Genomic DNA, 27,504 nt, shown 5'->3' on the forward strand with positions numbered 1-27,504 from the left:
CCCCAGAGGCCGCCCAGCTCGGAGGGAGGAAGGACTGCACAGCTGACAGGACAGGACGGCAGTGCTCCTGAGCGTTTCTGGAGCAGAAGCTCTTCCCCCAGAGGGAGGGACGCACCGGGCAGCAGGCACCATGGAGCCCCCGTCGGCCCCTCCCCGAGGAGGACGCGTCCCCTGGCAGGAGGTCCTGCTGGCAGGTGAGAGGGATGATCCCCTCCGAGGGGGCGGGAGGATGGGAGAGAGAGGCTGGCTGGGGTCTCCCGGGGAGGACAGGGCTCTGAGAGGGGACAGGGGAGCAGGGCAGGACGGGAAAATCTCATGATCTGGAAGTGGGGAGCCAAGGGCTGTTTCCCAAGTTACTCATCACTGAGGACTGAATTCTGAAACTGATAACAACAACCAGGGACCCTAATCGCTGCCCCTTCCCATCAACCTGAGATCATGACAGACAAACGCCAGACTTGGAGAGCCCTGGGGACACGTTCATTCAGCGCCGGGTATTTGCAGCCTGCCCCACCCCTGGGGTACAGCACAGATCAGATGAGTCCCTGCCCTCCCCGAACTAACTTCTATGGTGAGGAAGACAGACACACAGAGACGTCTAGAACGTGATGTCAGGTCCTGACAAGCATCATGAAGGGAACAGAGCAGGGAAAGGTCAGAACGTGAAGACTGAGGGTCTTTAGAGGAGGCGCTCAGGGCAGACCTCTCCCCAGGACCCCCTGAGTGGGAGCAAGTATCCAAGGGCTGGGAGGGAGTGAGCGACAGACATGTGAGGAAGAGTGTTCTAAACAGAGGAAATTAAGTTCAGAGGCGCTGAAGTAGTGTGGTCATGCCACTGACCTTGACCAGCAGGAGACACACACTCACACACACACCCCGAGGCTGGGGGATTAGGATCTGCCCTCTCTCCAGAACCCCAGCTTTCCCTCCCAACACCTAGGTCCAAACACTGATCCGTCTTCTCCCTTCCCTCCTAGTCTCACTCCTAACGTTCTGGAACCCGCCCACCACTGCCCAAGTCACTGTGGAATCGGTGCCGCCCAATGCTACCGAAGGAAAGGATGTTCTTCTACTCGTCCACAATCTGCCTGGGGATCCTATAGGCTATGGCTGGTTCCGAGGGGAAACTGTAGAGCCCGGCAAACAAATTGCATCATATGCAGTAGATACAAATGTAACTATGCCAGGGCCTGCACACAGTGGCAGAGAGACAATATACCCCAATGGATCCCTGCTGTTCCAGAACATCAACCTGAAGGACACAGGATACTACACCATACAAATCACAAAGAGAAATTTTCAAGTTAATCAAGTAACAGGACAGCTGCGCGTATTCCGTGAGTAATTCCTCTCTCGCCTCTGGTGTTGGGTGGGGTGAATTCTACTTCACACACACAGGATTCACAGGCCTGGATTGTACCTCCATCCCCCTCTGCATTATGTCCCGTGTGGGGTTTGAGCATTAAGTGCAGGACACACACAGTGGAGACAAACTTCCTGAGATCCGAATTCCCTTCCTGGATTCCAGCCCCAGCACATTCGCTGCAAAGAGAAGGACCAGTCTGATGGGAATAACTCAGCAGAGGGAGACAGATTCAGTCCAACCCCTTGGGCTCCTTCCCATAACCATGACTCTGAGAAAGACCCTGCGGGGCTCAGTCAGGGCCAGGCCTGAGGGACCCATGGGATCCTCACAGAGAAGCTCAGCCCAGAAAGCCCCTGCCCAGATCCCTGACTCAGGGCTCCTGACTCCAGTGACACTGGGGAGTCTGTGCCAGATGTGGGTTTTGGCTTCCTGGCAGGGGGGACAGGGAGCAATGATTTCCTGGCTGCCTGAGTGGTGAGGTTCCTGAACTGGTCACCAGGCTCGGCACCAAGAGCCACATCTGGGGAGGGGCAGAGCCTGGTCCTTCACCTGAGACTTGCGGTGGAAAGCAGAGATAGGCAAGGTCCCTGGGCCACTATCTGACTGCCCTGGGGGATAGGAGACCCGAGAGGAAGGTCAGCACCCCCAGGGAGGAACAGAGGAGAGAAGATGCTCCTGGCAGCAACTCCCACACCAGGGATCAGGCCTAGGGAGCCGTCTCTCATGGAGGCAAGTGACAGTTTATCTGGGCAGCTCCTCTATACCAAGCCTTAGGTCAAGTAATTGTGAAAGATTTAAGGTTAATTACAGACAACACAGCAAGCCTGAGACCATTTACTTGATTTTATTGAGGGGAAACAAAAGCACAGGGCGACGCAGACATTGAATCAGAGTCACACAGGCAGATCACAATCCTACAAGGTCTGTCTGCAGGTACAGGCCTGTCTCCTCCACCCAGGGGGCCTTATCAGACATCTATGGACCCTGAGACCAGCTGTTGGATCAGACCTTTCTTCTTAGGGATCCACAGCTCAAGGTAGATGTTCTGGTCTGGGAGGTAAGAGCAAATGGCCAATGTTTTTACTCAAGAACTAAATTCATCAATGACCAGAGTCAGTTGGGGAATGCCCAGGCCTCCCCTCAGGTGGCCAATCCACAGCTCCTGCATCCGACTTGGAATCACTTATTGTTTCCTGATGTACTGATGGCATCCCACTGGAGTGTAAGGGAAAGGACTCTGCCCTCTCCTCCCAACTGCATACCCCTAACCGGCACAGGGCCCAACAACTCAATTGCTCTTTCGTGAAGGAGGGAAGGAATGAATGAATGATTCCCAGTCTCTTCAGAGTCTGGTCCCTGGATGCAGAATTCTAGGAGGTTCTAGCCACACCTGTTCCCTGTCCCTCCAGGGGCTGAGACCCATGTTCTATCCCTCTGACCACCAGCCCCTCAGGCCACTGCCAGAGAGTCTCATGAGGACTGTGGTATTGCTCAGCCATGGGAGGATCCTGCCCCTGGGTCAACTGTGGGCTCTTAGTGCCCGGAGTCTTTAAAGTCACTTGTAACCCTCACTGCTCACAGCCTGGGACATTTCTGGCTCTCTTCTCCGTCCATGTCCCTCATCTTCCTCCTCCTCCTCCTTTCCAGCTGGGACTACCCCTACCCCTGCTCTGCACAGCCTCCTTTACCCTTAAGCCTTGTCTGGATTCTTCTGCTAACACCTGTGGCCCGGCCCACCCTCCCAGGCAACAGTAAAGGACCCAGAAATCCGAGCAGCATCCTCTGCCGGGCTCCATCAGGAGCCAGTTTCCCCAGGTCACCAGGAGAGCGAGCTTTCACGGTGCCCCCATCCAGGGCTCTTTCCCTCTGTGACGCCATCAAGTGGAACACACCACATGACAAGGACATGTGACCCCTTGATCTACTCTCTACATGACTCCTGACTCACGTCCTCGTCCTGGTGAGGCTCTCGTTCTTCCCAGTGGTTCCCCAGACCCTCCCACGGTGGGGCTGGCCAGACCCTGTGCCTTCTGACTGGTTCACTGCCTATTTCAAACACATACATGGGTGCTCTTGAGGACGCCTTTACCATAGGGTGGAACCCTCTCACGTGGTGAGATCCACCAGTTCCTGTCCTTTCACTTAGATGCTGCCCAATTTGGGTAAATTGGATCAAACTTGTATTTCCTGAGGTCAGAAGAAAGCCACATACAAGCATTGGGTTTCTTTCCATTCTGACTGTAGAAATTGGTGGCAGGGACTTTCTTTCCTAAATTTACTAACATACGCATAATCATTTCTACTAATTTAGTATCATTCCTCCCTTTATATAACAGAGGCACTTCAGACTTCCCCTCATCAATTCTGTTTCTTAACAGGATTCACTTCTCTTTCTCTACCCAGGGAGTCACTGATTTCAAACCCACTATAACGTCTTCCTTCATTCATCACGTGATCCAGGTTGGACTGTAGAACTTGGTCTACAACATATTGTGCTCCCTAGGAAGACATTCCTCCAGAAACGGGTCTTAGATTTTTCAGGTATTAATACTGAGTTTCATATGGAAACCATTTATTTTCTCAAATTTCTATCTCATAACTGTATTTACAAATGGTCCATGAAGGCCAGGCACCCTCCCCCCACCCCTCCACTTCCCACCAGTCACCCCTTCTGCATTTGAAAACACCCACTTGTATTTCAGGAAAGACCAGCATGGTTCTCATTGGCCTCTGCAGTGGGAAAAGAGACTTTAAAGACCGAGAGCAGAGCACATAGTTCTCTGCCAAAGCTAGCCAGGCCCTGCCTATCCCCTTCACTCTTTTCTGGATCATTTCTAGTCTTGACTCTGCTCCACCACTGTCTCAGGTCAGTCACCATGGAACACCTGGGCGGAACTGTCCTACTTCGTGGCCCTGCAGCCTGAGTGCTGGACTGACCTCCAGGCTTGCCCCTGGTGTCCCCTGGTATTACTTCTGCTCAAATACCCGCTTCCAGGCCATGCTGTCCAGTGTTCTCCAGGCTTATGAGCTCTGGGAAGGCCCATCATTGCCCATCTCCAGGACAACCCTGGAAACAAGGCCTCAAGGACAACACCTGTAGCTTGACTGGTGTTAGGTCTGTGCAGTAGAAAGGACCTCAGCACCTACACTTTCCAGGTGTGGCCTCTGAGGTTGGTCACACAGTCAGTTCGTCAGGGAAGAACCAGGAGAGGCCCAGCGTGGTCTCTGACTTTGTGCTATGTCTTCCACAACCAAACCCTGATGCTTCTTTGACCTGAGAAGACTTGTGCTTGCTCTCAGACAGAGAGCAGGTGGCCTGTGTTCTCTGAGCGCACAGATCCTCTTGCATTTGTCTTGAGCTACACAGACCTGCCTTATTCTTTGAAGGACTCAGGTTGGCTGAGAGGTGAGAGATGCCAACTCTGATTTGAGATGTCTGTGGAGGAATCACAGGTACCACCCAGGGCAGTGTTCTTTCTGTTGTCTGCACAGCGCAGTTACCCAAACCCAACATCGCAAACAACAACTCCGATCCCGTGGAGAATGTGGATTCTGTTGTATTAACGTGTGGACTTCAGACTCAGAGCACAAGCTACCTGTGGTCAGTAAACAATGAGAGCCTCCCGGCCAGCGCCACACTAGAACTGTCCCTGGACAACAGGACTCTCACTATACATGATGTCACAAGGAATGACACAGGACCCTATGAGTGTGAAACTCGGAACCCAGTGAGTGCCGGTCGTAGTGACCCATTCACCCTGAATGTTCTCTGTGAGTAACTTCCCCTCCTACCTGGCCCGGGCTGCCAGCCCAAATCCACATGCCGGGGGCCAGGCCACATCCATCCTTCTGGGGTCCGAGTCCATGAATCTCAGCTGGACCCCCAGGCTGGCCATGGCTTCTTGTCCCAGGCAAACCTGGGCAGCCCCAGCCTAAGCCAAGACTAGGAGGGGACAGGCTGCTTCTCCCTGAGGGTGTCACCAGCCTCTGAGGGGAAACAGGTGAATATCTCAGACCCAGGCTCAGTGAACACAGGGGGCTTTGGACTTTTTTTTTTTTTTAATTTTTTTATTCTTATGTTAATCCCCTTACATTACAACATTAGTTTTAGATGAAGTGTTCCATGATTCATTGTTTGTGCACAACACCCAGTGCTCCATGCAGAACATGCCCTCCCAAATACCCACCACCAGGCTAACCCATCCTCCCACCCCCCTCCCCTCTAGAACCCTGTTTGTTTTTCAGAGTCCATCGTCTCTCATGTTTCGTCTACCTCTCCGATTTCCCCCGCTTCATTCTTCCCCTCCCGCTACCTTCTTCTTCTTCTTCTTCTTTTTTTTTTTTCTTAACATATATTGCATTATTTGTTTCAGAGGTACAGATCTGAGATTCAACAGTCTTGCACAATTCACAGCGCTTACCAGAGCACATACACTCCCCAGTGTCTATCACCCAGTCCCCCCATCCCTCCCATCCCACACCCCACTCCAACAACACTCAGTTTGTTTCCTGCGATTAAGAATTCCTCATATCGGGCGCCTGGGTGGCTCAGTTGGTTAAGCGACTGCCTTCGGCTCAGGTCATGATCCTGGAGTCCCGGGATCGAGTCCCGCATCGGGCTCCCTGCTCGGCGGGGGGTCTGCTTCTCCCTCTGACCCTCTTCCCTCTCGCGCTGTCTCTCATTCTCTCTCTCAAATAAATATATAAAATCTTTAAAAAAAAAAAAAAAAAGAATTCCTCATATCAGTGAGATCATATGATACATGTCTTTCTCTGTTTGACTTATTTCACTCAACATAATACCCTCCAGTTCCATCCACGTCGTTGCAAATGGCAAGATCTCATTCCTTTTGATGGCTGCATAATATTCCATTGTATATGGCTTTGGACTTTTTAAAATGAGGTTGGGACCCAGCCTAGTGGGACACTGTGGCCCTAATACAGACCAGGAGCTTCGGTTTCCCTCGGATTGCATCACCTGTGGCTTTATTCTGTTTGCTCCAGATGGCCCGGACGCCCCCACCATTTCCCCCTCAGACTCCTCTTACCATCCAGGGGCCAACCTCAGTCTCTCCTGCCACGCAGCCTCTAACCCGCCCGCACAGTATTCTTGGTTTATCAATGGGAGGCCCCAGCCATTCACACAGGAGCTCTTTATCCCCAACATCACTGCCAATGATAGTGGATCGTATACCTGCCTCGCCTATAACTCTGGCACTCGGCTCAATAAGACCACAGTCAAGACTATCACAGTCTCTGGTAAGTGGATCCCTGGAGCATCTGCACCGACAGCTGTGGTGAAGGTCTGTCTGGCTTTCAGCAAAGAGCCTAGAAGTAGTCATTTCCCATTTGCTCCCAAATCTGTCCCTGAACTCTCCCATTACATGTCTGCAGGGGCTTCCTCCCTGATTTCTCATGGCAGACCTTGGGTCCAGTCTGGAATGTGGGGAGGGGGGTTCTCAGCTCCAGAAAGCCCCATGCCTTGCAAATAGGGAAGAATAAAGGGTCCTCAGGTTCAAGTTGCTTTTTGTTGTTGAATTGCAGAAGTGCATTATATATTCTGGATATTAATCTCTTACCGGATTGGATTTGCAAATGTTTCCTTCCAATCCATGGGTTGCCCTCACTTTTTTTTTTTTTTTAAGTGAACTTTAGTTGACACACAACGTGACCTTAGTTTCAGGTGTACAACATAGTGATTGGACAGCTCTATATGTTATGCTCTACTCAACACAATGGAGGTCCCATCTGACCCCATGCAGCCCCATTAAAATACCATCGACTGTATTTCCTGTGCGGTACATTTCATCCCTATGTCCTGTTCATTCCAGACCTAGTGCTACCACTCTCCGGATTGTGTCTTTTGATGCGCAGAAGTTTTCTATTTTGATGCAATCCAATTCATCTGTTTTTTCTTTTGTTGTCTCTGCTTTGGGTGTCATATCTAAGAAATCATTGGGAAATCCAGTTTCCATAAGTTTTTGCATTACGTTTTCTTCTAAGGCTTTTATAGTTTTGACTCTTATGTTTAGATGTTTGGTCTATTTTGCATTAACATTTGTACACGATGTACAAAGGTGTACATGGTGGAAGGTCAGGTCCAACTTCATTCATTTGCATGGACATCCAGTGTTCCCAACACCATTTGTGGAATAGATTTTTTTCTCCATTGAAGGGTCACGACAACCTTCTTGAAAATCATTCAACCACATATGCCAGTGTTTGTTTCCGGGGTGCCTATCCTATTTCGTTGGTCTCTATGTCTGTCTTTATACCAGATCCCCATTATTATTGGTTAATGTAGCTTTGCAGTCAGGAAGTAGGAGTCCTCCAACTTTGTTCTTTTTCAAAATAAGTATTTGAGGCCCCTGAGATTCCATGTAAATGTTTGGAAATTCCTATTTCTGAAAAATATTTCCTTCAGAATTTGATAGGGAGGCACCTGGCTGACTCAGTTGGTGGAACATGTGACTCTTGACCTCAGGGTTGTAGGTTTGAGCCCCATGTTGGATGTAGAGATTACTTTAAAATAAAATCTTAAAAAAAAACTGATAGGGATTACATTGAATCTGTGGATCTCTTTGGGTAGCTTTGTCATCTTACCAATATGAAGTTTCATCACCATGAACATGGGATGTCTTTCCATTTATTTGTGTCCTCTGTAATTTCTTTCACCAGTGTTTTATAGATTTCCATATACAGTCTGTTGACTCATTAATTAATTCCTAAGATTTGTTCTTCTTCATGTTATTGTAAGTAGAACTGTTTTCTTAAACACAGTGATTTTTGTATCCTACAACTTTGTTGAATTCTTAATTAGCTCAACAGTTTGTGTGTGGGGAGGGGGATCATTAGGGATTTGTACATAAAATGTCATGTCATCTGCAAAGAGACATAATTGTACTTACTCCTTTCCAATTTGATTGCATTCTCTGTTTTTTTTCCTCCTAATTATTTTTGCGTGGACTTCTGTACTGTGTTGAACACCGGTGTTGAAAGTGGCATGTTTATCTTCTACTTTCAGGGTTTCACCATGGAGTGTGATGCTAGATCTGGCTGTTCCATGTAAGGCCTTTATTATGTTCAGTGGTTTCCTTCTATTTGTAAGGGTGCCAATATTCTGTATACAGTAACCACCACTCGACAGAAGTTTTTCACCAGGAGAGTCAAGCCACAGATCTGGAAGTAAAAGTCTTCTTCAGAGTGAGAAGTCCTGTACATTAAAAACTCTTTGATTCCGGGGCGCCTGGGTGGCTCAGTCGGTTAAGCGGCTGCCTTCAGCTCAGGTCATGATCCCAGGGTCCTGGGATCGAGCCCCGGGTTGGGTTCCCTGCTCTGCAGAGAGCCTGCTTCTCCCTCTCCCTCTGTCTGCCGCTCTGCCTACTTGTGCTCTCTATCTCTGTTAAATAAATAAATAAAAATCTTTATTTAAAAAAAAAAAACTCTTTGATTCCTAAGGTTGTGAAGACGATGCAGGTGGCTTTTATTCCCTAGTAAATTGTAACTATGTGAATGCCTTCCCTACTTTACATGAAGCTGCTTTGGACACAGAGATAGAAGGGCTGCGAATCCTCCTCCCCCAATATACATGGAAAGGTATATAAGGAATGAGGCATGATCTTTTAAAGTCACAAAAGTTCAAGAAAACAGTCACACAGAAGTCCATGGGAATAAAAAATTCCACCTGACGATGAGGATGCGGGACATGTGGCCTTGGAAGAGGTTCCTGGTGCTGATGCTACAGAGATGTCCAGGCAGAGCAGACACAGGACTGAGGTCCAGAAGGGAACTTGAGGGTCACAGGGGGAGGTACAGCTCTCTCCTTAAAGATCGTCACCTGAACAAACACACTCATCCTTCTACAGACAGCAGGGCCATCCTCTGGGGCACCTTTACAGGGCTCGCTGGGGCCCTCCGAATGGCTGGCATCTCAGGGGAAGGAGTGTGACCCAATGCCCCAGGCCCATTCTCATTCCATTACCTCCTGTGTTTCCCCACAGAGCCAGTGGCCCGGCCCTCTCTCCATGCCAGCAACACCACAGTCACAGGAAATAAGGACTCTGTGGTCCTCACCTGCTCCACAAATAACACTGGGGTCTCTATCGGGTGGCTCTTCAATGGCCAGAGTCTAAAGCTCACAGAGAGGATGAAGCTGTCCCAGGACAACAGCACCCTCACCATAGACCCTGTCAGGAAGGAGGATGCCGGGAATTACCAGTGTGAGGTCTCCAACCCAGGCAGTTCCAGCCAAAGTGACCCCATCAGGCTGGATGTGAACTGTGAGTGAACCTCGACCTCTCCCTCTTCTTCCCTGTATATTTTACTGGCAGGGGGTGTGAAATGGATGCAGGCCTGGAGGAGGTAGGAGCCACCTTCACCTTCAGAGCCTCTAGGGCAATGTGGATAAAATCCCTGGAATTAGACTAATCTTGTTAGCATCTTGGTTCTGATTTGTACCAGCTATTGGACCTCGGGCAAGACGCTCTACCTCCTGAGCCTCAGTCTCCTCATCTGTAAAACTGGAAAGAACAGCTGGATCTTAGGGCTGTTGTGAGGGTTGTTCATATGAGTTCATGAGATGAAATCCTGAGACGGCATCATACACAGATTCAGGCTCAATCAAATTTAGCAGCTATTGTCCTTTTGATATTAATGTTTTTGTTACTAGCTATGTCTCGGGGATTTGGGATTAAGTGTTGTCTGATTACGTTCCAGCTCGGTGACCTTCACTGATTTACTGAAGCCCTTTACATACTCAGATGCTCATTTTGCACAGTGGGGATGACACCTGGCCCCCTCATTGACAGGGAAGCAGCAGATGAGATAAACATAAAGTATTTCCCATGTGCCTGGCACAGGGCCGACCTCAAAAGCAGTCAGCTAATGCTATTCTCTTTAATTAGTGTTGAGTGAACAGGTAAGGGCCTCCCTCTATGAGCATTGATAGAAATGGAAAGGAAGACCCAGGGGAAGAGGCATAATGTGAGAGGAAAATGAACAGGACCCTGGTACTGGGCCCGGGGTGGGGGGACAATGTGAAGAATGAAGCAAGTCCAGGGTTTCACCGTGAGGAACAGAAACGATGCAGCGGTCCAGGGGGTGGGGACATTGTGGTGAGAAAACATACACCACCCAGACCTCAGTGGCCTTTCCTTCCTCCCTAACCAGGCCCTTCCCCCACAGCCCCTCCTGGCTTCCCCAGCTTTGACTTGGGACTCACTCCCCTCCCTTTTTCTTCTTATTTCAGATGAAAGAAGCACCACAGGCCTCCCTGTGGGGTCCATCATTGGCATTGCAGTTGGGGTCCTGGTCGGACTGGCACTGGCGGCCGCCCTGGGTTGTCTCCTGTTCCACAAAAGGACTGGAAAGTACGATGGCATTTCCCAGAAGCTGATCCTGTCCCCCAGCTGACCCCTGGCCAGGAGGGGACCCCATCCTGACCTAGCATTCTGGGCTGGCTCTTCCAGGCCTCCCAACTGCCCCCTGGATTTTCCCTCTTATTCCATCTGGCTCCTTCCTCACCAGCTGCTGACCAGGGTGCTTCTTTCCAAGCTTCCTCGGTTTTAAATTAGGGACAACTAGGGAACAGCCCCTCAGGGTTGTCTGCATTCATTTGGCAAACCTACAGCTGTGCTCATAGGACTAAGTACTCAGTAAACAGCACCTCCCGTGGTTTATTTAAGTCCACACGCCCTGTGAGGGGGCGTTGCAGCCTCAGGATCTGAGGCTGGTCCTGGTCAGGGTCACGCAAAGGAGAGTGGAAGATCCTGACAGGCCAGGTGGGATCATCCTCCAAATGGCAGATGCGTGAACCACAGTCCCTGTTGTGTGAGAGCAGAAAACCTGGGTTCGGCCAGGTGGACGTCCTGGAATGTCCTTTATGCCTCTTGTCCAGGCAGATGGAGATAGAGGACGGGCTGCTGTCACATTTCAGCATCTCCTGGCCTGAGGGGACGAGGGTCTGGCCACAGCAGGGGCACCACATTCAGGGATCCAGCATACCCGGGGTTCCCCAACTGTCCTGCACACCTAGCTGCAGGCTTGACCCTTCCACTCAGACAAACCCTCCTGTTTGATTCCTTTCCTGGGTCCTTGATCCCTTTTCAGGACACTTTCTCCTAGAAGCCCATCAGCCTGTGGGTCTTCCCCTGTGAGCCCAGGACAGAAGTGTTCCAAAGACCTTTCCTAATCCCCTCTCCTGGGCCCGTCCTCTGCTGAACAGCACTGGTGGAGAGAGGGGGTCTCTAACTCCTGCCTGGAATGAGGATCCTGCTTGTCCCCTGCTCTGACACCAAAGCCGTGACGTCTCCCTGCACCCCTCACATGTAAGCCTGATCTTCCCTAGGGCCAGTGGCTGGTGTGATCTCAGAGAGCTCTGTCGCCCAGCATCCACTCCCCGTGAGTATATCTTCAGCGCGGGTGGGACCTGGAGCCCCGAAGTCCTGCCCCAGTGTCCACTCCTGCCAGTCACTCCCCAGGGCCTCTGACCCTTTTTCTGTGGCTTCAGCTCGAGGGACCTCAACTGGCCATAGTCCCTGACTTGTAGAATCTAGATCATAGGTCAGCACCTTGACCTCACGGGCCCTAACATGGCCAGTGGGTCTGTCCCTGGGAGGTGCTCCTGCTTCCCTGTTCTCTGAGAGCTGAGGACCTGTCCCCTCCTGGAGGGTGGCCCCAAGCTTCTTCACAGCCCTGGTGCTAACTCCTGTCTCTGTCCCCAGGCCATGGTCCAGCCTGCAGATCTGCATCCCCGGTAAGCCCGCCCCCTCCGCCACTCTTTCCCCTGGGGTCCAGCATGTGCAGGCTCAAGGTGGGCAACCAGCCAATTCAGCAGCACAGAGCAGACCTTGCTTCCCCCAGAGTAGCCAGGACAAGGCAAGCCCTGTTCTGGCCAGGAGTGGACCCTCTTCAGGGGCAGGACCACCCCCCAGCATGTCCTGGGTTGTCCCTGCTCCCCTGAACTGGCCAAAGGAGAACCCTGGAGTCCAGCCAGGGGCAGGGTGGGCACTGGGAGCACCAGCCAGGGGTCCTGAGCTAACAGAAATGGGGCAGGGGGTGCAGTGGGCAGTGGTCAGGGACTGGAGTATGGGCCAGCAGGCTTGGAGAAAGCATTTCAACAGGCAGAACCAGTCACTCCCGTAGAGGAATGACCCTCCCTCTCTGACTACCAACACCCATTCTCTCCTGTTTAGGACTCCCTGCCCGGCCCCACCACAGCCGTTCCCATCTACCAGGTGAGTGTGAGCAATGACTGCTCTGGTCCCCGATGCCCAAGGGGGCCGAAGATCTGCGCCCATCCTGCCCCTGGCTGTGTTTTCAGGTTCAGGAAGCAAGAGAACAAGGGGGACAGGGCATTGTGGGAGGAAGGAGGGGCCCGGGGCAGACACCTGCCACACAGTCAGGCTCCCAGAGAGCAGCCCAGGTGGGCCTAGAACCTGAAAGTCACCCAGATATGTTCTAAGAAGGTGACAGGGTCTCAGAGGCCTCTTCTGCTTTTACAGGAATTACGACACCCCGACACAAACATTTACTGCCAGATCAACCACAAAGCAGAAATGGCTTCTTAGTTTCCCCTGGGAACTGCTCCTTCCAGGGCCCTCCTGAGACCCCAGACTCTAGGTGGGGTCAGGAGCTGCAGCCTGAGCCAGAGAACCGGCTCTAAGCCCTGAAGATATTCAGGGACATGGACCCAGGGATGGGTCCCTCCTGATTTCTGGAGACCCCTACCGACTGCCCTGAACCCAGGACAAAGGCCCCCATTTCCCAGGAAGTGGGGGTTCTCGGGAAAAGTGTCCTGACCCCTGACCCACTGGCGATGATCGAAGAGGATCTGAATAAAGAGGATTCATCCCCTCCTTGGCCCTTTTTTTGGTGAATGGTAATTTCTCTTAGCAGAAATTTCCCCAGGGGCACCTGGCTGGCTCAGTCAGTAGAGCATGCAACTCTTTTTTTGTTTGTTTTTTAAGGTTTTATTTATTTACTTGAGAGAGAGAGAGAAGGATCACGAGCAGGGGAGAGGGGCAAAGGCAGAGGGAAAAGCAGACTCTCCACTGAGCAGGAAGCTGGACGTAGGGCTCCATCCATGGACCCCAGGACCATGTCCTGAGCCGAAGTCAGACACTTAACCAAATGAGCCACCCAGGCACCCCGAGCATGCAACTCTCGATCTTGGGGTCATGAATTTGAGCCCCATGTGTGGCACAGAGTTTACTTAAAAAAAAAAAAAAAGTAAAAAAAAGAGAAAAGAAATTCACCTGAAACTCTGGGTCTCTTCTCTCCTGGGTCACATAGGGAAATGTTACCTCTGAGTTGACCAAGCCCCCATCTCTTGTCCCCCAGGATAGAGGAAGGGGTGAGTGGTGTGGACATGGTGGGACCACGCTAACTAGAACACCAGAGCTGTGGCCAAACCATGAGAGAACTCAGCAGTCCTCACACTGCTCAGGGACCAAAGCTTTAGACACTCCCAGTGTTTATAAATGTGGTTTGGGTGTCGGGAGCACAGAACATGGGGCCTCTGATGACCACATGAAGATGAGCTAGGAAGGAGTTGCTGTGGGCAGCAAACATAAACCACAGAGAAGGATGAACTGGGCATCTTTTCCCTTGGCTATTCTTTAATAGTAGGTCACCTGGCAACAAATTTTCATATTCTTCCTTCTTCAGAAAATTTCCTTATTTCCCCTTTCCTCCTGAGGATCATTTTGCCAGATACAGGATTTGTAGTCGATTTGAAAAACCTGCCGCTTCCTTCTGGCCTCCATGCTGTCAGATACAAAACCTACTGTCACTTACTTAAATCAGTGTTCCTTAATAAGCAATGGGTTGTTTCTCTGGCTCTTTTTATTTATTTATTTTTAAGGATTTTATTTATTTACTTGAGAGAGACAGAGTGAATGAGAGAGAGAGAGAGAGCAAAAGCCAGGGGGAAAGGCAGAGGGAGAAGCAACCTCCCTGCTGAGCAGGGAGCCTAAAGCAGGGCTTGATCCCAGGACCCTGGGATCATGACCTGAGCCGAAGGCAGACGCTTAACGACTGCGCCATCCAGGCGCCCCTCTCTGGTTCTTTTTAAAGATTTTTTTTCTTCTTGTCTTTAGTTTTCACAAGTTTGCCATGTGCCTTAGTGTGAGTGCTTATCGTGTTCGGTGTTCACTCAGCTTCTTGGACCATTATTTCTTCAGACGCTTTTTTCGCTCCATATTTTTTTTCCTACTTCTGGTATCCAGTGGCACCAATGTTAGATCCTTTCTTTTTTTGTTTTTTTAAAAGATTTATGAAACAGAGTGTGCTCATGAGCAGGGGGAGGAGCAGAGGGAGAGGGAGGGAGAGAATCCTCAAGCAGTCTCCCCGCTGGGCATCAAGAGACTACAAGTCAAGGAGTATTGGCAGACTCCAGAAACTGGAGAAGGCAAGAAAATTGATCCACCCCCAGAACCTCCAGAAAGGAATGTGGCCCCGCCAATATCTTTATTTTAGCCCAGTAAAACCCATGTTGGACTTCTGACCTCCAGAAATGTAAGATAATAAATGTCTGTTGCTTTTAAGCCACTGTCTTTGTGGTAATTTGTTACAGCAGTAATAGGAATCTAATATAGACTGCATATTAGATTATATTGTTGTATGAATATCAAATTGGGGGAGCTTGATCATCGTACTGTGGGTATATAGGAGAAAATCTCGGTTCTGGTGAGATACGGGCTGAAGTAGTTAGGGTGAAGTATTAGGATACCTAAAACTTCCAAGTGATACATCAAAAAATCATATATATACATATATATATAATGAAAAAGATTTGTGTGCATGCACATGCATAGATCTACATCTATGCAGCTAGAATACAAATGTGTCATTGGTAAATAAGCATGAAAGGCATATGGGAGTTCCCTCTAATAGTCTTGCAACTTTTCACTAAGTTTGACTTTTTTTTTTATTGGGGGGTGGGGCCTTATGTTTTAGAAGTACACACAAAAGTGTTTAGAAACAATAGTATATGATTTCTAATATTTAGTCCGGTAGGTGGAGGAGTAGAAGGGAGATAGATATAACAAGGTTCATCATGAGTTGATACTTTGAGCTGGAGATGGGTACTTGAGGGTTCACAATACCATTCTCCCTAGTATAACGAACTAGAATCCGCTTGTCCATGTTTGTATACAAACTCTCTTTGTATACATTTAAAATTTTCCATATGAAAAGATTTCAAGGAAAGAGAAAAAAATTTCCGGCTCAGAAGTTTTATCAGTGAGTTGCACAGAACTTTCAACACAGATCATCTCAAAATTATACAAATTCATCCACAGAACAGCGAGAGACTATGCCCCCAACTGACTCTGGGGTTAGTATAACCTTTAAACTGAAATAGGAACAACAACAAAAGTACAAAAAGAGGAAAATATCAGGCCAATCATACTCATGAACAGAGAGACAAAGATGTTAATCACGATATTCTCAAACCAATTCCAACAGTATATACAATAAGATAGTACACCGTGACTCAATTCCATTGTCCCAGGAAAGGAAAGGTTCAATATTAGAAATTTATAAATGGGCGGGGCATCTGTGTGGCTTGGTCGTTTAAGCGGCTGGCTCTTGATTTTGGCTCAGGTCATGACCTCAGGGTCCTGGGATTGATCCCCATGTCGGGCTCCGTGCTCAGTGCGCAGTCGGCTTGAGGATTTCTCTCCCTTTTCCCCTGCCCCTCCTCCTCCTCAAATAAATAAATTAATTTTTTTTTAAATTTATAAATGGAAGAGGGTAAGAATTTCTAGAGTACCATAATGTTCTGTTTCCTGATCTAGCTGGTAGATACATGGGTGTGTTCAATTTTTGAAAATTCACTAAGCAAAACACTTCATTCTATAACAGTCCTCCTACCCCCTCAACTTTTTTCATGATATAGACTCTTTGAAAAGACCAGACCAGACATTTTGTCTTGTAGAATGCCCACATTCTGACTTTGTTTCCTTATGGTGTCATTTCACTTGCTTCTCTAAACCCTGTATTTCCTATAAATTGGAAAATGAATCTCAAAGCTGAAATAGATTCAGGTTATATTTTTTTGGCAAGAATGCTTTCTGGGTTTCATATTGCATCATATTAGGAGGGACATCCTAGCTACTTGTCTAGACCTTATGCCAATATAACTATTTTCATGACATAAAAATTGATCAGCGGGCATTTTTTTAGGTTTTTCTTTACATTCCAGTTAGTTGGGGTGCCTGGGTGGCTCAGGCGGTTGGGTCCTGATCGCAGGGTTGTGGGATCAAGTCCCGTGTAGGGCTCTGTGCTCAGTGGGGAGTCTGCTGGAGATCCTCTCCCTCTGCCCCTCCCCGCTCGCTCTCTCTCAAAAAAACAAAACAAAACAAATAAGTCTTTAAAATTTAAAAAATAAAATAAATTCCAGGTCGTTAACATGCAGTGTAGTATTAGTTTTAGGTGTACAATATACTCATTCGACTCTTCCATACAACACCTGGTGCTCATCACAACCAGTGCCCTCCTTAATCCCCATCTCCTTTTTCACTCATTCCCCCACTCGCCTCCCCTCTGGCAACCATCAGCTTGTTCTCATAGTTGAGTCTGTTTCTTGGTTTGCCTCTCTTTCTCTCTCTTTTCCCCCTATTCTAATTTGGTGTGTTTCTTAAATTCCACATGCCTGAAATCATATGGTATTTCTCTTTCCCTGACTGACGTAGTTCACTTAGCATAACACACTCTAGCTCCACCCACATTGTTGCAAATGAAAAGGTTTCATTCTTTTTTTGTGGCTGAGAAATATTCCATTGTATACATACACCACATCATCTTTATCCATTTATCAACTGATGGACATTTGAGCCGTTTCCATAGTTTGGCTATTGTAAATAATGTTGCTATAAACATCGGGGTGTGTGTATCCCTTTGTATTAGGATTTTTGTATCCTTCGGGTAAATACCTAGGAGAGCACTTCCTGGATCACTGGGTAGTTTTATTCTTAACTTTTTGAGGAACCTTTCCACCGTGTTCCAGAATGGCTTCCCCGGTTTACATTCCCACCAACATGCAGGAGTGCTCTCCTTTCTAATCAGTGGGCATTTTTTTGTGCAAAGACAAATGTGTATACAGAATTTACAAGATTAGAAAACTATCTACCATGCTGGTCCTCAACAGAAGGAAAGCTGTCTATGGCAAGGCCACAGCTAACGTCATACTCAGTGGTGAAAGGCTGAAAGCTTCTCTATTAGAATCAGAAACATGACAAGGGTGCTCATCCTCACCACTTCTATTCAGCATAGTACTGAGAGTCTTAGAGCAATTACACAAGAAAAAGAAATAAAAGGCATTCATGCCAGAAAAGAAGTAAAATTCTCCATGTTTGTAAATGACATGATCTTATATAAAGAAACTCCAAAGGCTCCATGAAAAACTGTCAGAACTAATAAATTCAACGAACCTGGAGGATGCGGGGCACCCGGGTGGCTCAGTCGGTTAAGCATCTGTCTGCCTTCGGCTCAGGTCATGATCCCGGGGTCCTGGGATCAAGCCCCGCATCAGGCTCCCTACTTGGCGGGGAGCCTGCTCTCCCTCTCCCTCTACTGTACCCCCTGCTTGTGTTCTCTCCCTCTCTCTGTCAAATAAATAAATTTTTTTTTTTTTTAAAAAGGAAGCTGGAGGATGCAAAATCAATCTACAGAAATCAGTGCATTTCTATCCACTAACAAAGAACCTATGGCAAACTACCTGGAAAACAAATAAAAGGTTCCCATTTCCCATGGCATCAGAAAGAATGAAATGCTTTGCCCTGGCGGGGCCTTGAGGGGTGGAAACAGGCACCGGGGAGGCAAGGAGTAGTCCAGTCTGTAGGGTCAGAGGCAAGGGAGCTCTGCTCTATGGGCACCAAAGATGCTGCTTGGGAGGCAACCCCCAGCCCCCACAGACTATCTCAAGGAATAAGCAGAGTCCACTCAACCAGAAGAGAAGCAAAGATAAAGCACGATGGCTTCAGTGTCTAATGGGAAGCAAGATCAAGGTCCCCATTTGCCACCACCAAGAAAGCAGAGCCTGTAGTTTTGGAGTACTGCCCAAAGATGCACTTGCTGGTATCTTGGCGTTCGGCTTTGCAAATGCCATACCTAGGAGAATGCCAGAGTAAATTCCATTGCTTGGAAGATCTGCTCTTTTTTGGCCCAGGAAATAGCAGGAATGGCTGCTTATGTGTGAAGAATGCAAAATAAAGGATGCATTGAATCAAAAGGGACAGTCACAGCCTTCACCTTCCTAAACTCTGTATCTATTAAAGTTTCCTACACCTCTGAATTTGTACACATTTAAAATTTCAAGTGTTGGGGCGCCTGGGTGGCTCAGTCGTTAAGTGTCTGCCTTCGGCTCAGGTCATGATCCCAGAGTCCTGGGATTGAGCCCCGCACCGGGCTCCCTGATCAGCGGGAAGCCTGCTTCTCCCTCTCCCACTCCCCCTGCTTGTGTTCCCTCTCTTGCTGTGTCTCTGTCAAATAAGTAAGTAAAATCTTAAAAAAAAAAAAAAAAACTTTAAAATTTCAAGTGTACTTTAAAATAGTATACTTAGAGTGGGACCGAAACATTGTGATACTCTCACTCTGTTGGGATGCTTCCTGTGGAAGATTCTCAATGAAACTGAACAGCAAATGTTTCCTGCTGTTTAAGAAACTATTGAGAGCTCTCCACATGGAAAAAAAATTATGTTGCAACAAGCTTGTTTATAGCTAAGTAAAAGAATTCAAAGTCTTCTCTGAAAAAAAAAGAGAGAGAGAGAAAAGAAACAATAAAATAATTTGGACTAATTGTAACCCAGGAGGGGAAAGATCTGTAGACTGAAAACTTATGAGACATTGATGAAAGAAACTGAAGCACACGCAAATCAATGAAAAGATACCCCCTGTCCATGGTTTGGAAGAATTAATACTGTTAAAATATACATACTACTCAACGTGACCTACAGATGTAATGCAATGCCATCAAAATTCCAATGGCATTTTTCAGAGAAAGAGAAAAAAGCAATTGTAAAATTTGGATGGAACCACAAAATATGCCAACAGCCAAAGAAGTCTTGGGCAAGAAGAACGAAGCTGGAATCACTTGGGCAAGAATCACTCTTCCTGATTTCAAACTACATTTCAAAATCGCAGTAATGAAAGCAGTATGGCATCGTGACAGCCCTCCACCAGGTTTAAGGGTTCACCCCTTGCTTGCTGACTTACGTCCCATGATCTGTAGCAGAACTAACCTACTTTTGGGATTTGCAGGCCACTGGCCTCAAGGAGTGAAGGACCAAACTTTCCCAGGAGATAAGGCCTGCCTACGTTGGAAAATAGCTGCCCTGGGTGCCAGCAAGTCTGTTCAGGGTTGTGTCCATATACGACTAACCGCCTGGGCACCTGCTTCTCCTGCATGCAGCCACCCTCCCTTTTCTCATGCCTTCCCCTTTAAAGCACCCTCCACTCCCAAACCCTCTGGACAGGAAACATGGTCTTTGAAACATGAGTCCACCATCTTCCCAGCATACTGGCTTCCTGAATAAAGCAACCTTTCCTGACCTAAATGTGAGATGGGAATCCATCAAAATCCTTGAGGAGAACACAGGTAGCAACCTCTTCGACCTCAGCCGCAGCAACTTCTTCCTAGACACATCACCGAAGGCAAGGGAAGCAAGAGCAAAAATGAACTATTGGGACTCCATCAAGATAAAAAGCTTTCGCACAGCAAAGGAAACCGTCAACATAACCAAAAGACAACTGACAGAATGAGAGAAGATATTTGCAAGTGACTTATCAGAGAAAGGGCTAGTATCCAAAATCTATAAAGAACTTATCAAACTCAACACCCAAAGAACAAATAATCCAATCAAGAAATGGGCCGAAGGGGGTGCCTGGGTGGCTCAGTCGTTAAGCATCTGCCTTCGGCTCAGATCATGATCCCAGGGTCCTGGGATCGAGCCCCACATCGGGCTTCCTGCTCAGTGGGAAGCCTGCTTCTCCCTCTCCCACTCCCCTTGCTTGTGTTCCCTCTCTCACTGTGTCTCTCTCTGTCAAATAAATAAATAAAATCTTAAAAAAAAATAATGGGCCGAACATGAGCAGACATTTTCTGCAAAGACATACAAATGGCCAAAAGACACATGAAAAAGTGTTCAACATGACTCAGCATCAGGGAAATCCAAATCAAAACCTCAATGAGATACCACCTCACACCAGTCAGAATGGCTAAAATTAACAAGTCAGGAAACGACAGATGTTGGCGGGGATGCGGAGAAAGGGGAACCCTCCTACACTGTTGGTGGGAATGCAAGCTGGTGCAGCCACTCTGGAAAACAGTATGGAGGTTCCTCAAAAAGTTGAAAATAGAGCTACCATATGATCCAGCAATTGCACTACTGGGTATTTACCCCAAAGATACAAAAGTAGGGATCCGAAGGGCTATGTGTACCCCAATGTTTATATTTATAGCAGCAATGTCCACAATAGCCAAACTATGGAAAGAACCAAGATGTCCGTCAACAGATGAATGGATAAAGAAGATGTGGTATTTATATATACAATGGAATATTATGCAGCCATCAAAAAAAGAACTCTTGCCACTTGCAATGATATGCATGGAACTAGAGGGTATTATGCTAAGCGATATAAGTCAATCAGAGAAAGACAAGTATCATATGATCTCACTGATATGAGGAATTTGAGAAACAAGACAGAGGATCATAGGGGAAGGGAGGAAAAAATGAAACAAGATGAAACCAGAGAGGGAGAAAAACCGTAAGAGACTCTTAATCTCAGGAAACAAACAGGGTTGCTGGAGTGGAGAGGGGGGTGGGAGAGATGGGGTGGCTGGGTGATGGACATTGGGGAGGGTATGTGTTATGGTGAGCATTGTGTATTGTGTAAGACTGATGAATCACAGACCTGTACCCCTGAAACAAATAAAAATGTTAAAAAAAAAAAAGAAGAAGAAGAAGATAGTAGGAAGGGAAAAATGAAGGGGGGGAAATTGGAGGGGGAGACAAACCATGAGAGACTATGGACTCTGAGAAACAGACTGAGGGTTTTAGAGGGGAGGGAGGTGGGGGATGTGTTAGCCTGGTGATGGGTATTAAGGAGGGCACATATTGCATGGAGCACTGGATGTTATAGGCGAACAATGAATCATGGAACACTACATCAAAAACTAATGATGTAATGTATGGTGACTAACATAACATAATAAAATAAAATTATTTTTTAAAAAAAGCAACCTTTCCTTAACTTGTCTCTCAAGTGTTGATTTTTGAGGCATGAGCAGCCGAACCTGAGTTCGGAACCGCTTCTCTGTCAGGTAACAGTATTTTTCTTTTTTAAAGATTTTTTTCATTTATTTGACAAAGAGAGACACAGTGAGAGAGGGAACACAAGCAGAGGGAGTGGGAAAGGGAGAAGCAGACTCTCCGCTGAACAGGGAGCCCGATGCGGGGCTCGATCCCAGACCCTGGGACCATGACCTGAGCTGAAGGCAGACACTTAACGACTGAGCCACCCAGGTTCCCCATCAGGTAACAGTATTGACAGAAAGACAGAACAATGGAACAGAACAGAGAGCCCTGAATTAAATCCGTGCATTTATGTAGGGTCAGCGGATCTTTGACAAGGGTGTCAAGAATCACAGCGGGAAAGGACAGTCTCTTCAACAAACGATGTTGGGAAAACTGGATATCCACAGAGCAAAAGAATGAAATGACACACTTACTTTACACATACACACAAATCAACTCAAAATAGATGTACAACTTAAATATAAGACCCAAACCAGAAAACTCCCAAAGAAAGCATAGGGGAAAAGCTTGATGACATTGGTCTTGGCAATGACTTCCTGCATATGATACCAAAAAGCACAGACAATGGAAACGAAGGTCAACAAGTGGGACTATATCAAACTAAGAAGCATCTGCACAGCAAAGGAAACCATCAACACAATGAAAAAGCAACCTACCAACTGGGAGAGACTATTTTCAAACCATGTATCAGATAAGGGGTTAATATCCAACATATGTAAGGAACTCCTACAACCGGATAGCGAAACACAAACAAATAACCTGATTTTAAATGGGCTAAAGACTTGAGTAGAGGGGCGCCTGGGTGGCTCAGTTGTTGGGCATCTGCCTTCGGCTTGGGTCATGGTCCGGGGATCCTGGAATCGAGCCCCTCTTCGGGCTCCCTGCTCAATGGGAAGCCTGCTTCTCCCCCTCCCACTCCCCCTGCTTGTGTTCCCTCTCTCACTGTGTCTCTCTCTGTCAAATAAATAAAGAAAATCTTTAAAAAAAACCCCAAAACTTAGGTAGATATTTCTTCTATGGCCAACGGGCATATGAGAAAAGGGAAATGCAAATCAAAACTGCAGTGAGATATTATCACACACCTGTTGGAATGGCTATCATAAAAAAAAAAAAAAAGAAAAGAAAAAAAAGACTGGGCACCTGGGTGGCTTCGTCAGTTAAACATCCGCCTTCAGCTCAGGTCACGATCCCAGGATCCTGGAATCGAGCTCCATGCTGGGCTCCAGGGAGCCTGCAACTCCTTCTCCCTGTGTCATTCCCCCCGCTTGTGCTCTTTGGCTCTCTCTATCTCTCTGCCAAATAAATAAATAAAAATCTTTAATTAAAAAAAAAGACAAGTGTTGGTGAGGGTGTTGAGAAATTGGAACCCTTGCACCCCATTGCAGAGAATGCAAACTGGCCCGGCCACTCTGAAAACAGTATGGAGGTTCCTCAAAAAATTAAACATACAACTACACTAAGATCCAGCAATCCCACTTCCGGGCATTTCTCCAGAAGAACTGAAATCAAGATCTCGAGGAGATATTAGCACACCTGTGTTCATTGCAACACTATTCACAGTAGCTGAGATATGGAAACAACCTAAACGTCCACTGAAAGACGAATGGTTAAGGAAAATGTAGCACATACATATAATGGAACACTATTAAGAGGACAGATTTCATATGCAGTGTTAATAAAGTAAAAAAAGATAAAAGAAAATGAAAAATGTTATCACAGTCAAAACCAAAACAAACACCACACTGAGATGCCACTTCACATACAGTAGACTGGCTGAAATATTAAAAAGACTTTGCAAACTAAGTGTTGTTGGGGATGGGGGGGAACTGGGAACTCTCATACATCGCTAGTGAGAAAGTACAATTAAAAGTACTTTGGAAAACAGTGTAGCCTGTTTTTCAAAAAATTAAATGTGTGCCTCCTTAGTGATCCCCTCACTGCACTCCTGAGTGGAACTCTACCCAAGAGAAATGAAAGCACATGCCCGCTTATAAGACTCCTGCCCAAAAGTTCCTGGCAGGTGTACTTGTAATCGCCCAGAGTTGGAAACAACATAAATGTCCATAAATGAGCGAATGAATAAAAAAAACTTTCTGCATCCTTCCAATGTAACAAACTAAGGGATAAAAAAGAAAAAAACACTTTGGGGGCGCCTGGGTGGCTCAGTTGTTAAGTGCCTGCCCTGTCCCAGGGTCCTGGGACCAAGCCCCGCATCCGGCTCCCCGCTCAGCGGGAAGCCTGCTTCTCCCTTTCCCACTTCCCCTGCTTGTGTTCCCTCTTTCGCTATCTCTCTTGGTCTCTTAAATAAATAAAATCTTAAAAAAAAAAAAAGAAAGAAGAAAAACTGTGGATACTTGCAATAACATGGAGCAATGCGTTAATTAAGAAAAATGACGCTGAGTAAAGAAGTCAACCTCAGCCCCAAGTTGTATCGTATGATTCCACTTCTCAAAATTCTAAAAAATGCACACTAATCTATAACAACAAAACAAATATAAGGTTTCATGGGAACATGGGGAAGGAGGATCAGAGGGGTGGGAATGAAGAGAATAAAGAGGACATGAGATTTTTGAGAGGAAGGGACATATATCTTCACCTAGGAATGACATCTCTGCATGCCCGTAGCAAAACTTATTAAATTGTATACTTTCAATATGTTGAATTACTTATATGTCAACTATAATTCAATAAAGTGGTTAAAAATTATATATCCATATATGAAATATTATTTCAAGTACAAATTTTAAAAAATATACAACTGGATAGAGGGACTTTTTCTTCCGCATTTCTTCCTGCACAGTCCACCAGAGGGCGGCAGAGCTGCTCTACACCTGGGCGCCTTCCTCAGCACCCACAGCCCAGCAGGGTCTGACCCTCCCCAGCCTCACCCAGTCACCGTCCTCCTGGCTCTCCAGGCTCCCCACACTGGACCCCGTCAGCCCCTCCGGCCAGCCAGGCATCTGCCCGCTGAGACTGGTCCCTCTATGGGCAGCTAGTCCCTCCATACCCTCTGCCCTTGAGGGGCGAAGGTCCACTCACACTTCCGGTCTCAGCCCCAGGTCACTTTCTCAGGAGTGCTCCATGGGTACCCCCATCAGCTAAGACCCCCTCACATGCTCCAGACCCACCAGACACTTTCCCTTCCTGGCCCTTCTCTTGATTCTAATTGACTCCTCAGTGCCATGATTTCCTGACTGCCCGTGGCCCTGTTCCAAGGGAAACCCCACGAGTCCAGGGCCCACACTGTCCTGTTCTCTGTGGAGCTCCCAGGACCCAGCCCAGGGCCTGACACGTCACAGAAGCCCTGTAAATACTCCTTGAAGGCATGAGGGAAACCGCACAATGGAAGTCACCCCCGTTCACCTGGGGTCGGAGCCTCTTCCCCGCAGACCCAGCCCGCTGGCATCAGCAAGGGGGGGCCAGCACGTGCCCGAGGCTGTCCCTGTAAAGCTGGCAGGGCTTTCCCCCTCCTAGATTCAGGAGGGACGACAGGGGCCTCCTACAGTTAGAGGTCAGACCCCCATTCATTCCCAGAACACGGACACGCCCCTCCCATCTCTGTCTGTGACTGACTTCTCTCCCCAGAGGGCCTGGGTGTGCAGCCTGTGTCCTTCCTCTTCTCTCAGAGATCTGACCTGCCACAAATTCTGGATCACCACCCCAGGTGCAGTTACTACCAGGGGAGTTCAGAGCCCTACACTGACCTCCAAACACGTCCAGAGGCAAGTCCTCATCCTGAGGGCCCCTGGTCTGTGGGGACACCTGCTAGGTCTCCCTGAAAATTTCTCAGTAGCCCAAGGAATCCTGGGGAACGAGGGGAATGTCCCGGGTATGCAGGACAGAAGAACCCAGGATGTGCCTGTGTTTCCCCGGGACTGAGGGTCTCCTCCCCTTTCACAGAGGCAGCCCTGGGATCCCTCAGCTGAGTCTCCGGGTGGAGCCGCCCCAGCTCTGATTCCTGTGGGGAGACCTAGAGCAGAGCAGAGACAGGGACACAGATGACTTGGAAGGAATCTCCCCAGTGCTGTGATGGGGAGACAGAGCATGGTGGTGTTCAGCCGCCCAGGCTGGTGCCTTTTCCCCAAAGTCTCAAAAGAACCCTACAAGGTCATTCCTTGAAATCTTGAGGACAGAGAGCTCCTGCTGAGGGAGCATATCTCTCTGGGTTGACAATTCTCCTGACACAGGATCAGGAATCTTCTGAATACTGCCTGTCCTCTCCCTGGGCTCACCCTGCCCTGGGATGGAGTCAGGCAGACCAGGACCCAGGCTGACCAGTCCCTCACCTCTGCCCAGGCTCCCGGCCCACACACATCCTTGGGAGCCTGGTCAGCTCACACTTCCCTGGTGAAGCCCCCAGCATCGCCTCCAGGGGTCGACATAGGAACATGCAGACAACACAGGAAATTAAACCCTGAAGCTGGCTTTGGCTAAGGAGGTGGAGAAGGAGCCTGGTTTCCATCCCTTTCTGCAACAGACCCTTCTGGATCCCTCCCACGTGCCAGTTCTGTCCTGCCCGCTCCTTCTAGAGCCCTAGGAGCACCCTGATCTGACAAGGGTTCCTGCGGAGCCGTTGCTCATTGCCTTGCACCACCCATGGGGGAGGCAGGGTGACCACGGGAAAGTCCCTCAGGCAGAGCACACAGGCTGCCCAGGACGCTCAGGGGCACATGGACAGTCTCTGGGCCACAGTTCAGCCAACAGACACGGAGAAGGACGGTCTCCTCAAAACTTACCCTTTTGAGGACCAGGCAGCCCCAGCCACCTGACCTCCCACCACCTCCTCTCTTCCCGGGACATGCAGGAAACCCCCATTGCACCTGGGAACTGAGCTCTTGAGACACCTGGTCCTGGGTTTCTCTCCCTGGAAGCAGAGGCCCGGCTGGGGACACCCAGGGATGGGCTGTGGGTCCCTCACGCATCATGACCCAGCCTGCCCCTTTCTCACCCCCAGAGTCATCTCTGGGATCTTGCTGCCAGGAGTCAATCCAACCTCCTCAGAGCTGTGAGAACACTGGGGAGCACGGTGCCTAGCTGGGATTCTCTGTTACAAACGGAAATAATCCCCTGGATTTGGGGACCTGGGGTTCTGTGTGTGGTGCCCACAGACTCAAGGCCAGGACTCAGCAGAGGAGTAGGGAGAAGGGCCATCCTCTAAGGGAACCGGGTCCCCCTCAGCCTGGCTATTCAGAGTGTGCTCCCCGGGCCAGGACAATCAGCATCACCTGGGAGCTTGTTAGAGGCAGACTCTGGGGTCCACACCACACCTGCTGAGTCAGAATCTGCATTTTCACAGCATCTGCAGACCCTCTGTGGGCTCAGGAGAGGGAGAGGCGGCCCCACCTCACATCATGGGGTCTCAGCCTGGCTGGGCATCTGCGGAAGCAGCATTTCTAAGTGTCACCTGGGCATTCTCAGTCTTGATAAAGTTCCACAGGTGAATCCAGCGCACAGTGGGGGTGACATCCCTGTGACAAGGGTTCCTGAGGCAGCCCCCAGGCTCCTGAAGGGAAAGCCACACGGGGAGGAGAGAGGGCTGTGGGGGCGCTGACCCTGCACCCTGACTCCGAGCTGTGGGGGTCACCGGACCCCAACGCCACAGGCTTGTGTTTGTCCAAACAAGGGCGTGTGCGCGCTCTCGCATATGGTGGGAACCACAGCTGAAGACGGAGAGGCCTCAGCAGTTCCCAGGGAACCGCAATGAAGACCGAAATGAAAGGGGAGGAAGGGGACAAGGAAGTCAGGAGGGAGGGGAGGGCAGGGGAGGAGAGAGGAGAGGAGGGGAGGGGAGGGGCGGGGCCCTGGCAGAGACCCCGCCCC

The 27,504-nt window shown here is 48.6% G+C and overlaps 2 protein-coding genes across 7 annotated transcripts in view; one reads left to right on the forward strand and one right to left on the reverse strand.

The window, feature by feature from the left end:
• LOC135362837 (carcinoembryonic antigen-related cell adhesion molecule 6-like) lies at window positions 1-14,917 on the forward strand. 6 transcript variants are annotated; one of them, XM_064581153.1, is made up of 10 exons: window positions 2-194; window positions 978-1,337; window positions 4,859-5,137; window positions 6,371-6,625; window positions 9,367-9,645; window positions 10,614-10,734; window positions 11,712-11,764; window positions 12,088-12,119; window positions 12,559-12,600; window positions 14,636-14,917. In XM_064581153.1, the coding sequence occupies exons 1-10, from the start codon at window positions 131-133 to the stop codon at window positions 14,840-14,842; spliced, it is 1,692 nt and encodes a 563-aa protein (XP_064437223.1). In that variant the 5' UTR covers window positions 2-130; the 3' UTR covers window positions 14,843-14,917. The 6 variants fall into 6 exon arrangements, with proteins under 6 accessions (XP_064437228.1, XP_064437223.1, XP_064437224.1 ...); XM_064581155.1 differs by lacking the exon at window positions 14,636-14,917 and adding an exon at window positions 12,868-14,233 and having other exon boundaries at window positions 3-194; XM_064581154.1 differs by lacking the exons at window positions 12,088-12,119; window positions 14,636-14,917 and adding an exon at window positions 12,868-14,233.
• The window catches only part of LOC123855697 (uncharacterized), a 163,244-nt gene continuing 140,873 nt past the window's right edge, over window positions 5,134-27,504 (reverse strand). The window contains exon 3 of the transcript XR_010408183.1: window positions 5,134-6,076. The gene's annotated coding sequence lies outside the window, so the exon portion shown is untranslated. The remainder of the gene's footprint in view (window positions 6,077-27,504) is intronic.

This window comes from Mirounga angustirostris, unplaced genomic scaffold (assembly GCF_029215605.1).
Source record: "Mirounga angustirostris isolate CCGP_5_RB_7025 unplaced genomic scaffold, mMirAng1.0.hap1 SCAF_16, whole genome shotgun sequence".
NCBI classification, from domain to species: Eukaryota; Metazoa; Chordata; class Mammalia; order Carnivora; family Phocidae; genus Mirounga; species Mirounga angustirostris.

Coding starts and splice junctions, on each gene's coding strand:
- LOC135362837 (XM_064581153.1), top strand. CDS start 131: ATGGAGCCCCCGTCGGCCCCTCCCCGAGGAGGACGCGTCCCCTGGCAG. Junction 195..977: donor GCAGGAGGTCCTGCTGGCAG/GTGAGAGGGATG, acceptor CTTCCCTCCTAG/TCTCACTCCTAACGTTCTGG. Junction 1,338..4,858: donor AGGACAGCTGCGCGTATTCC/GTGAGTAATTCC, acceptor TTGTCTGCACAG/CGCAGTTACCCAAACCCAAC.